General features: G+C 42.2%; 1 protein-coding gene across 1 annotated transcript; it reads right to left on the bottom strand.

Annotated features, from left to right (window-relative positions):
• Positions 1 to 607: 607 nt before the first annotated feature.
• LOC120292231 (6-hydroxynicotinate 3-monooxygenase-like) lies at positions 608 to 2,707 on the bottom strand. The gene is made up of 4 exons (XM_039310459.1): positions 2,231 to 2,707; positions 1,674 to 1,973; positions 1,377 to 1,587; positions 608 to 1,075 (listed from the first exon to the last, which is right to left on the bottom strand). The coding sequence occupies exons 2-4, from the start codon at positions 1,925 to 1,927 to the stop codon at positions 800 to 802; spliced, it is 741 nt and encodes a 246-aa protein (XP_039166393.1). The 5' UTR covers positions 1,928 to 1,973; positions 2,231 to 2,707; the 3' UTR covers positions 608 to 799.
• Between the last annotated feature and the right edge of the window lie 9,375 nt (positions 2,708 to 12,082).

Raw genomic sequence — 12,082 nt, 5'->3', positions numbered from 1 at the left:
GTTTCGATCTCTTTCTTGAACTACCAAAGATTCTCCTCGGGCTCCCAACTGGCTTAGCTCTCCGGAAGACCCTTCCATCAGATCATATACTCTCGCTTGGGCACACAATATCGTTTCCGTATGACTCGATCCGCCAAGATGCTCTCGACTTCTCGATCATACGAGGTTTTGGCCCCGAGCGGCGTCCGTTGTGACTCCCCTCGATCTGGGTCTTCCTCATCAATTTGGAAAGGTTTGAGCATACTTACATGGAAAACCGGATGTACCTTCAGCTTTGTGTGAGTGAAGAACGAGTTTTGTGCTGCTGTACAAGGGCTATTGCAACTGGAACAAGAAATAGCTACATTGAATAGTGTTTCAGTAAATGAAATGATCATTAACTCTCTAACACAAGTCTAATATGAGTGTCACCATCCATGATAATCCTGTTTAAGTCGGATACTTAAAAAGACACATCTCTTGCTATATTCAGCTGGAGCTAGAAATAATCCGTGACATGTCTGAAATCAACATTGACACCACCAGAATGGCAACATATATGAGATGATCACCATTTGCCGAACAATAAAAGGATGCTCGCTCGGAGCAAAGGATTATGTTTGAAGAAGGGCATGCCTCTCTGCAGAAGCATCTTGCAATCCTCCCAAGTGGCTGTGTTAGGATTGAAAGGTTTGCACTCAGGAAGCGTAAGGCCTTGTTTTATCCTCCCGACTTGCCGGGCATGCAAGACTTGCTTGGATGCAACACGTAGCCTAACGGATTGCTATTCTTCAAGAGCAGCTGTTAGATTTTTCAATCCCTACTTCACCCAGCACCAGCTTAGGACAGCAGCATCCAGAATCGACATGTTTGTGCTCCTTGAGCTGTGCGGTGTCGTGGGGTGTGCTGCGTCACCAACAAGTACCACATTGTCCCATACTATTTGTTCTAGTGGATCACAGTCGTAAATGGCATTTATGAAAGGTTCTTCAGTTTCTCTCGTGAGCTGAACTAAAGCTGGATGCCAAATTTTCTCTGCATCTTGGTACATCTTCAGAATCAAGTCATCCCTTACTTTTGTAGTAACTAAATTTCCCTGTTTTTGTCAATAACAGACTAAATATCATATACTATAAGGCGCAAGGGACTAATGGACAGGAATGTGCGTATAAAGAAACATCTATGATGATTTCTGTGATCTAGGTTTTAATGAATTTGGGATATATCAATACCCAGATCTTCTATGAGGTATGCTCATTTAGTTCCTCCAACTTATCTTTTGAATAAACAGGAAAACTATACGGCAATTTCCATCATGATCATTTGCATCTCTAACTAAATTCACAATTGCTACTACTATAGTACAGTCGGTGATGAGCAAGATGGGCGAATATTACCTGCAAGTCAGGTTCAGGTTGATTTAAATACCATATCCAGTTCAGCCTTTTGTTTGGGATCTCGAAAAGAACAGTTTGATTTCCGGGTGCCAAGTCTAAGTACAGGCATTTTCCAAACTCCAGATGTGCCTCCCTAACGTTTTTGATAGTTTCAGAATCTTTGCTCCCCGAAAAATTGAAAAACACCCTCCGGGCACAATAGCCAGAATGTCTATAATATCAACATAATTATGGTAAGCTAACAAAGTGTCTAAGTTAGGGATTGGCGCATAACAATTTGGACAGAGAAGTAACCACCTTGGTTTGACAATGGGAAGAAAGTGATTGCGAATTAGAGAGGCATCCATCTGCAGCGATGAGCAAATCTCCGTATACTTCGGTGGTTTCACCAGTGCTGAGAACTCGGGCCTTGATTTTGACTGATTGCCGATCATTGGAAACAGAGAGAGAGAGGAAAATATGGCCCTGGAGGAATATTTCTGGTGGCAATGCAGTGAACAGGTGGTCATGCAGAGTAGCCCAATGTGCTGCTTCATGATTGAAATTATCATCTCTTGCTAGTATCTTCCTGGTTTTCTCATCATCGATTGCTTGGCTCTGGTACAAATAGAAGCATAAGAATTTGGTAAGAACAAGGACACATTGTTAACTGCTCCATAACAAACATGATCAATGTCTATATGTTTAACAAGAAACAAAGAAAAGGAACCGTATCTCATTGATGAACTTAACATCTCTCCTCACTGTCAAGCAAAGCAAGAACTTAAATTTCATGCTGCTAGAAGAAAGACATATTCTGCGCCAATTCTCCAGTAATTGTGATCTTATACTTCAATACATATCATAACTCAAACCTCAGGACTTTCAATAAGGCTGAGTTCGTCATATGAAGTTTCCTTAGTAGATCAATGCAGAGAGGACAGGTGATGTCACGGAGAAGATCAGGGCGCCCTGTCCAGGACCCGATGAACTCCTGAGAGAGCCGATCCAAACTGAGTCCTGCACCGGTGGGGCTTCCTTTCGGAGCTTGCACGATTTCTCTATGACCGCAACGTCCACCCTGCCCGAATGAGAGCGTGTGTGCAGGACACACCTGCTATGCTCCCTCCGACGATCACGGCCTTCGGCTTCAGCTTCTCTTGACGAGGAAAATCACGACCGGGATTCATGACTTCTGTTGTCTTCTCCAGGAATTGCTCTGTGTTTCTAATTTACATGAAGGAGAGACCGTCCAAGTCTCCCAATTGTTGGGTCTCACTTGGTTGGGACTTTGGATTGCTGATTCAGGCTATGGTTGCAGGAAGTGGAATCTACCGAGTGCAGAAGGTATTGAGAAGTAGTAGACAATTGGGTCATTGACAAATTTCATGTTCGCTTGTTAGCGAGCCACGTGTCGTCTAAACTTTATCTGTAGCATAAAGGGAAAAAGAAAAAAAGAAGAAGCATGGAGTCATCATTACAACACCACCAAATGATTAACAAATCAATAGTGCTTGATTCACTCATTTATCTTGTTGGGTAAATTTTAATATTTATATCATATAGAGTTCTTATTTGATTCTATAACTTTATCTTTTGCCTTTCAACTCGAGATTTTCTTTTTGTGACAAAAAAAATTGATATTTTTTGTATAGCTATTCAATTAAAGAAAAATTAGTTGTAAAGTTACTATAGAAATATATACTACCTTGTAATTAGCTTGAGCAAAACATGATTGTTTCACAAAACTTGTAATCTTGAAATAAGAGGGTTCTAATTTTTTTTATGAGACTTTTAATGAGTTTGGGACACCTGGAGTACCATAACTTGGCACGGGAGGACACTTAAGTACCATAACTTTAAAATGGTACACTTCAGTGCCAGTTTCGAAATTAAATGGAACACTTAAGTGCCACTTCGGCAAAAATTCGGCCAAATGGCCGACGTGGCAATTTTCTAGCAAGTTTGGTCCAAAACAACGTCGTTTTGCATGTTGATGTGGCGAGAAAATGCAAAAATGACGCTATTTCGTATCTGACGTGTAAATAATAATATAAAAATTAATTAAATTAGATTTAAACTTAATTTTATTTAAAATATTCTAAAAATTAAAAGGGGGAGGTCAAGGGGGCGGCGAGGGCCGAGCCTCGCCGCCGCCGCCGCCTCCTCCCCACCATTGCCGGCCCTTACCGGCGACGAGGGGGAGGGTCGGCCGGGGTCGCCGACCCCCGCCGACCGGGCGGCAAGGGCCGTGAGCCCTCACCGAATCGCAGCGAAGGCCGCGACCCAGATCTGGGCGAGGGCTCACGGGCCCTCACCGCCAATCGGCCGGCCTCACCGGCCCGTGGCCAGGGCTCGGCGTCCCCGGCCGACCCTCCCCACTCCGTCGCCGGCCCTTCCCGGTGGGAGTGGGGAGGCGGCGAGGGCCCGCGACCCTCGCCTCGCGCAAGACCTCCCCGATCTCGGGATGAGGGTCGCGGCTCGTGCCCGCATTTGGGGCGAGGGTCACGTAGATCCGGCGAGGCTCGCACCTCGCCACCTCCCCCGTCGCCGCCAGAAGGGCTGGCAACGGAGTGGGGGGGTCCGGGGTCGACAACCTTGGCCGACCCTCCCCTCCATCGCCGCCCTTCCCGGCGACGGTGGGGGGAGGCGATCATGCGAGGGCTTAGCCCTCAAAGAACCCCCTTGACCTTCCCCTTTTTTTAAATTTTTTAAAATTTTTTAGAATATTTTTAAAATTAATTTTTGTATTAATTATTTACACGTCAAGCACGAGGGTCGAAGGGGGCAGCCGAGGGCCGAGCCCTCGCCGCCACCGCCTCCTCCCCCACCATTGCCGGCCCTGCCGGCAACGGAGGGGGAGGGTCGGCGGGTCGCCGACCCCGGCCGACCGGGGGCAAGGGCCGTGAGCCCTCGCCGATCGCAGCGAAGGCCGCGACCTGGGATCCGGGCGAGGCTCGCGGGCCTCACTTTGCCAATCGGCCGACTCGCCGGCCCGTGGCCGTGGCTCGCGCCCCGGCCGACCCTCCCCACCCATCGCCGGCCCTTCCCGGTGGCAGCGGGAGGCGGCGGGCCCGCGACTCACCTCGCGCGAGCCCTCCCTGCATCCGGGATGAGGGTCGCGGCTCGCCGCATTTGGGGCGAGGGTCACGTAGATCCGGCGAGGGCTCGCAGGCCCTCGCCACCTCCCCGTCGCTGCTAGGAAGGGCTGGCGACGGAGTGGGGAGGGTCAGCTGGGGGTCGACAACCTTGGCCGACCCTCCCCCCTCCATCGCCGGCCCTTCCCGACGGTGGGGAGGCAAGGACGAAGGAGGGCTTAGCCCTCAAAGAACCCCCTTTGACCTCCCCCTTTTTTTTTAATTTTTTTAAAATTTTTAGAATATTTTAAATAAAATTAAGTTTAAATCTAATTTAATTAATTTTTGTAGTATTATTTACACGTCAGGCACGAAACGGCGTCAGTTTTGCATTTTCTCACCACGTCAGCGTGCAAAACGACGCCGTTTTGGACCAAACTCGCTGGAAAATTGCCACGTCAACCATTTGGCCGGATTTTTGCCAAAGTGGCACTTAAGTGTTCCATTTAACTTCGAAACTGGTAGTCAAGTCTACCATTTTTAAGTTATGGTACTTAAGTGTCTTCCCATGCCAAGTTATGGCACTTGGACTGTTCTTCTGCCGACTTTTAATCATGGTAAGCAGCTTATTTCATTCATTTGTTACGCGACCCACATCCATCACCATAGGTTTGGGCAGTCCTCCGTTGAAAACTCAACAACTATCCCAATCAATGGCAATGAACAAGAATTGTGCAAAGAAAAAAAATTGCCATTACAATGTATTTGAAATTAGGGTGAGTTTGTTAGGAGTTCAACCATTCTTGGGAATATGTTTATGGACTTTTCCCTTCTTTAGACGTCGATAAATGAATCGGTCAACAGAAAATGTTTCCCATTAGCTAAAATTGACATGCTGAGACTTTGGCCTGATGCAACACTAATGAGGACTTGTCTCTCTACACTATTCATGATATCTTGATATTTGACCCTTTTTGAAATATATGAAATTGTTATTTCATTAATACATTGATAGTTAAATTTACTCTAAACAGATAACTCATGAGTTAACTAATTTATTGGGAGAGGCCGTAAAGGATTAACACGCGAACGACCAGAGAATTCAATTAAGGATAAACTGCTCAACCATAAGAATTGATAGGGGACAATATTACGTTGTTATAAGTCAATTAACAAATGGATGTAAATCGATTCGATAAGATTACTTAGTTGGCTCGTGGGTGATTATGCACAATTATGATATTTGCTACAAACGATAATAAACTAATTTTCTATTAATATTGTACTCAGAGTAGATAATTAAATTATCTCAATTACATGATAACCGAAGGTCATTCACGATTTGAAGAGGCACAAACGTGAGTCGAAAATTATCAACCATAGGACGCACGAAACTCCTTAAAGCCACTCAATAGTTTATGTCATATTAAAGTCACACTTAATCGATTTTAATCACGAAATTTAATTCGATTTCGAGTATCGACCTTTTGAGGATTTCAAAACCAACATATTAGACGTCGCCTCATTTATCCGTCAATTCATTGGTAAGCTTTAAATTTTCGGTGAGGCTCAGTAGGTTGAGAATTCAAAGCCAAAAAAGGGAGCCAGGCCAAGTGAAGTCCCAATGGGCCTCATGCCTATTGGATTCAGCCAAGTGGGCCCAAGTCAAGCCCACCAAGCCCATCTAGGCCCATTTCAAGTATTTGGATACAAGGGCAAAATGGGAATTTTGGTTAAATTTTGTGAAATGACCAAGATACCCTTTCTAGAAGGTTTTTGGCATTTAAGAAGAAGAATAATACAAAAGAAAAGTTGCATGGAGGAGAGTAATGTAAGGAGATTTGGTATGGGGAAATGATGAAGAAGATTTTTGGGGAAAATCTCTCAAGTTCATCCCCCTTTTTTTTCCATTCCCCTAGTTGGTTGACTCTTCCCCTCTCCATTTTCACTCTCATCATCATCATCTCCTTCTTCTTCCTTTGTTCATCACCATTCACCACTGCCACCACTGTCACTTCCACCGTTGCTTGTCCGTGCCATGTTCACTACCCCGAGCCACCACCACCATCTCCATCAAGCCGCCCCTCCCCAAGCTTGTTTGTGAGCCCAAGCTTCGCTGAGCCGCGCCATTTGTGTCGCTATTCGAATCCCGAACATCATGTCTTTGTTGCCATCATGCTGTTGTCATTGTGAGCTCGTTGTCACCATAAACCGTGAGTTAATCTCTTAATCCATGAGTAGGGTGTTAATTGTGTTTATGGCTAGTTTAGATTAAGGCTAATTGTAGTTATCTTAATTAATTACAGTTAATCTTAATTAATTGCAATTAGTCCTAATTAATGACAGTTAGCACTAATTAATGACATATTAGTGCTAATCAATGACGGTTTCATCAATAAGTAGAATTTATGCTCGAATTGTTAGATGAATTTATGCATAATTCATGTTGTTGGAAGCTTGTTATGCCTTGGAAAATAATTGCCCAATTTATAAACCTTTAATTACTATTAAGGAAAGGTTTTATGGATATATAAATGGTAATTCACGAGGTGTAATGTTCAAATGACATGTTTTATGTCTCAATTGGGCAATGAGGTTTTAAAATAAAAGTATGCAAAATTAGATGGGTTGATTATATGCACGTGACCACGTGTGATTATTTTACTGCAAATTCTATGTGTGAAAATTGCCGTAGTTTGTAGTATGAACACAAATCATATTTGCATTGGGCTAATTAATGGGAAATAAAACTGGCATAAGTATTAATGTGCTTGAGTGCTCACTTAAAGGAACCCATCACCTAATGGGAGTTTGGGGTTTGGGGACGATGTCCGATTTTTATCGGATGCCAGGCGAGGGTCCATATGTTGAGTCGTAGTTGAGATAGGACTGATGTTCGAGGGTTTGGGGCATGACATTACTTCTCTCTCATTTTCATGCTTGCAACCAAACAAAATAAAATCGACCGCTTTCCTTGAAAATGCATTTCAAGTGAATCCATTTCCTTGAACGATAAAGTTTTAGGCGAAACAAGCTCACCCTTTTCAAGTGCTATTGTGAAGTGTAATTTCTATGTTTAGTTCTATTTTGACTGTGTTAGGTATTTGCTAATAAATTGAGTAGGAAGACTTGATGTATCATGTCATGCGTTGCAAAAACATTGTAGCATGCCGGTGTGAGCATAATTATGATATGATAGAGAGTTGTATGTTGAGATGTGATGACACTGGAGTAAAACTACAACCGATCCTCGTCCAAATTGCAGTACGTATCGGTCTTCTACTTGGTCAATTGCCAATGGGTCATGCCCTCTTTGCTACCCGCGAGAATTAGTACGCAGATTTGATTTTGACTAATCTTTGAGGCTAGCAGTTGGTGTGTGTCGTAGTCCCAAAAAATGTTGGGAGTAGCCCAACATGTTTAGGAATCGATTTAGAATATCCTAAAAATTGTTCATCAAGATTACATAATAAGAAGGGAGTCTTATTATGGTAGGACACTGAAGAGAAAAAACATGTAAATAAGAATTAGTCTTAATTAGGCTGTATACCAAGATATAATTCTATTGACTACCTAAATTAGAGGAATTCAATAAATCAGGAAAGTTTCTAATTGGAAGGTGATTATTAATTAGGCAAGATTCCTAATTTGGGTGGAGGTCTACCGCTATATATAGAAGGATTAGATGGAGATTTAAAGAGCACCGGAAAATCCTCTAAAGAGATCATGGAAGTCTTCAACAATGTGAGTAAACACAAGAGTTCTTGAGAGTTTTTCAAGAGATGATGTGTTTTGTGACAGTTGTGAGGATTTATTGTGAGAAAAAAACTATTAGAGTGTTAATTGTAATCATTTGATTATAGTGGAGAGTTCTTGGATTAGCATCCCATGGTTTTCCCATTTGGCATTTTTCATGTAAAAAATTTATGGTGTGTCATTCTTCTTTTCTCTCATCTGCTGTGTATTTATGTTTTGCATATTGCGCAATTCTGATAGTTAGAATTCCACGCTGATCAATTATGATTTGACTTGATTTACAATACGTGGTATTAGAGCCAAGTTGTAAAAGATGTCAAAAGACAATGTCAACATGATCATGCTCATGGCTACAAATTACGTAATATGGAGGTGCAAGATGGAGGATCATCTCTACATCAAAGGCTTGCAAAGGCCAATCAAGATAAGAATGCCCCCAAAGGGCATGGTAAAAACTTCGACATTAGCTTCTAAATCGGCAAAAGTTGGAGAGGAAGAAGAAGAGGAGGATGAGTGGACTATCCTCAACAAAAGATGTGTTGGCACCATTAGAATGTGGCTCGATCAAAGCATCTTTGAAAAGTTCACTCAAGAAAACAATGCTTATGACTTGTGGAGAAATTTGGAGCAAACATACGCAAGGAATACATCTCAAAACGTAGCAAGCCTAATCAAGAAGGTGTTGTGTATGGAGTACAAAGATGGAACAAGTGTCTTTGAACAAATAGGCGCTATAGGAGGCTCGGTTAATCAAATCAATGCAATGGAGATGATGATTAATCCAAAATTGCATGCGCACTTCCTGATAGGTTCTATGCCAAAAAGCTGAGACACCTTAGTTGTGTCTATTCACAATTCAACACCTGATGGAGCATTGATTGTGGAGTTAGTGAAGGACAGATTACTGAGTGAAGAGCAAAGATATAAGAATGAGGGGTACTATAACCATGGTGAAAGAACTCTTATTATCAATGAACCGGAGAAGAAAGTAGATTGTGGGAGGAGCAAAAGCCGTGGACCTAAAGGCCGTTCAACTTTAAAGGCCAATGGTTAACAAAGAGCTTGTTTTCATTGTGTAAAAATCAAACATCTCATTAGAGATTGTCAATTCAAGGCAACCAAAAAGCAAGTTGAAGCATTAGCTGTAAATGTCATCACGGTTTATGAAGACATGATGATTATCCACACTAATGAAAACATCAACTTAACATGCCAAGACACCACTTGGCTAGTTGATTCTAGAGCATCCTTCACGTAGTCACCAAGAGAGAATTTTTCTTTTCATATATAGCTAGAGACTTCAGTCTTGGGAAGATGGGTAATGATGGCTCATCAAAGATTGTTGGCATAGGAAACGTTAAGATCAAGACCAATAATGGATGCAAGCTGATCTTGAAAGAGGTAAAGCATGTCCCTAATATTCACCATAACCTTATCTCCATAGGAAAGTTAGATGATGATGGTCATGTAAGTCATTTTGGGGATGAGAAGTGAAAGTTAAACAAGGACAGCTTGGTGGTAGTAAGAGAAGTGAAAAACGTATCACTCCACACTTTACAAGTAAAACTATGCGGCAAAGATGTTAATGCAGTGAGGGAGACATCTACCAAGCTTTGGCACAAAAAGCTTGGACATATGGATGAGAATGGAATCAAGGTTCTCGTATCAAAGAATTTACTCCCAAAAATAGAAGGTACCTCTATAAACCCTTGTGAAGATTGCATTGTAGGAAAAAAATAGAGTTGCCTTTAAATCTATTCTACCATTGAAAAAGGCTAATCGACTTGATTTGTTACATACGGATATTTGTGCTATGACTTCAAGAACTACTGGTGATCATCCTCTTATGTTACCTTCATAGATGATTTCTCAAGGAAGGTGTGGGCTACCACATTGAAGATGAAGGATCAAGTTCTTGATACCTTCAAAAATTTTACAAGTGAAACTAGAAAGAGAGATTGGCAAAAAATTAAAGTGCGTGAGGGCTGACAATGGCGGGGAATAATGAGGGTCATTTGAAGATTATTGCATAATTCATGGCATAAGGCTTGAGAAAATAATGCCTAGGATACCACAACACAATGGTGTTGCCAAGAGGATGAATCGAACAATATGTGGAAGGATAAGGTGTATGCTCTCCCATGCGAAGTTGCCAAACTCCTTTTGGGGGGAGGCAATGGGGATGGTGGTGGACTTGATAAGTCTATCACCTTTGATTCAACTAAAAGGCAATACATCACAAAGTGTATGAAATGGTAGGAATTCATCTTACAGTTACTTGAAATTGTTTGGTTGCAAAGCATTTGCACACATACCAAGAGATGGATGAGCTAAGCTTGATGGAAAAGCCAAGGAGTACATACTCTTGGGATATGCTCATGAGGATTTTAGCTATAGATTTTGTGGTCTCGAAAGCAAGAAGGTATTCAAAAGCCGAGACGTGATGTTCCTTGAGGATCAAACTATCAGAGACCTCAAGAAACATGAAGAACCTCAGAGTGTGGAGGAAGAATTAGTAGACTTGTATCCCATAGGCTTATTAGAAAATTCTATTAGTAAGAGAGCACAAGAAGATGCCGACAATAATGCGGGTGAGCAAACACAAATCGAGATTGTAGTTAATGATGAGGCCGCCGAAGGAGTTGAGGTCGAGATTGATAATGAAGATGGTGGAAATGCAGTCATTAATGATGAGGTTGAGAAGGAAGCAATTGATGTTGATGGTGTTCCTCAAGAGTAGCCAAAGAGATCAACAAGAGAGAGGCAACCTAATTGAAAATGCTCTCCAAATACGTGCTCTCACTGACAAGGGAGACCTTGAGGATTTCCAAAAAGTGAAAATTGATACCTAGAAGAATGAATGGATGAAAGTAATGGAAGAAGAGATCCAAAAACCTTGTCTGCGGCTTCATCTCTCGACCCTACATTCTTATGCGTCAGGATGGATTTCTCTGGGAGAGACGTCTCCTTTCTTTAACATGATTTTATCTCTGATTTATAATCATTGCCGCATGTTCCTGGTGATAGGCTTTGCGTGGGAATAATTGGAAGCAGCTGTGCTCTGTCAGACGCTCAGAACGCCTCGCTTTTTGTCAAGATCCTAGTGATAGCTTGGGTTATTTGGTGTGATTGTGGGAATAATCATGTCAGCCCAAGCTACATGGCCTTCAAAAACCGTGTAAATTGTTGGTCTTGAGGAGCTCAATTAAAAAGAATGGAGATATGGTTCCGTGCTACTGCTGAACTCTGTATTCTGAGTCTTGGTTTGGTTCATTTGTAGAGTCGTAAAACGGTGTATGTTGACTCTGTTCATTCTCTTATTTCATTAATTATGAGGGAATGGAGTAAAGCTGGATCACTACGAATTAGAGAATTTTTACTTTGCATGTGAATATATGCTACTACAAATGGAAGGATAGGTGCAAAGGACATGTATTTCTTGAGAATGCTTCTGAGCACATCAGTTTGTGAGCCTTTATCTGAGCTTTATGAGGATTTCAGCAAGACTCCGGATTTGAGAGCCTTACCGTAACTGGTATCTGCTTGGGCTTTGTTTATGGAGATCTATTCATTACAATAAATTTATCTGACAAGCGGGTTGTTGGGCTTTCTAACAAGCCAATTGTAAAGAAGAGAGCAGAAATTTGGAGCTATTTGATGTCTATACCGCAATTAGTTTCCTCTTCCATATGGATGCGAACTTACATGACCTGGAGCCGGGGACACTAGGAAATTTTGAGTGCCCATGTGGACACCATGACTCAGGGTAGTATGCACGTCCATGGCACTCGACTGATAAGCCTTGATTCATTATTTTGGACAGAAATTCACGGTTGTACAACTCCCTTAGAAGTTTTCCATATTTGCGGTTCCCTTGATATGATTCTGGATCAG

This window comes from Eucalyptus grandis, chromosome 3, assembly GCF_016545825.1.
Source record: "Eucalyptus grandis isolate ANBG69807.140 chromosome 3, ASM1654582v1, whole genome shotgun sequence".
Lineage (NCBI taxonomy): Eukaryota > Viridiplantae > Streptophyta > Magnoliopsida > Myrtales > Myrtaceae > Eucalyptus > Eucalyptus grandis.
This window is presented reverse-complemented; position numbering and strand designations above follow the sequence as displayed.

Coding starts and splice junctions, on each gene's coding strand:
- LOC120292231 (XM_039310459.1), bottom strand. CDS start 1,927: ATGATAATTTCAATCATGAAGCAGCACATTGGGCTACTCTGCATGACC. Junction 1,588..1,673: donor CTTCCCATTGTCAAACCAAG/GTGGTTACTTCT, acceptor TTGATATTATAG/ACATTCTGGCTATTGTGCCC. Junction 1,076..1,376: donor AACCTGAACCTGACTTGCAG/GTAATATTCGCC, acceptor TGACAAAAACAG/GGAAATTTAGTTACTACAAA.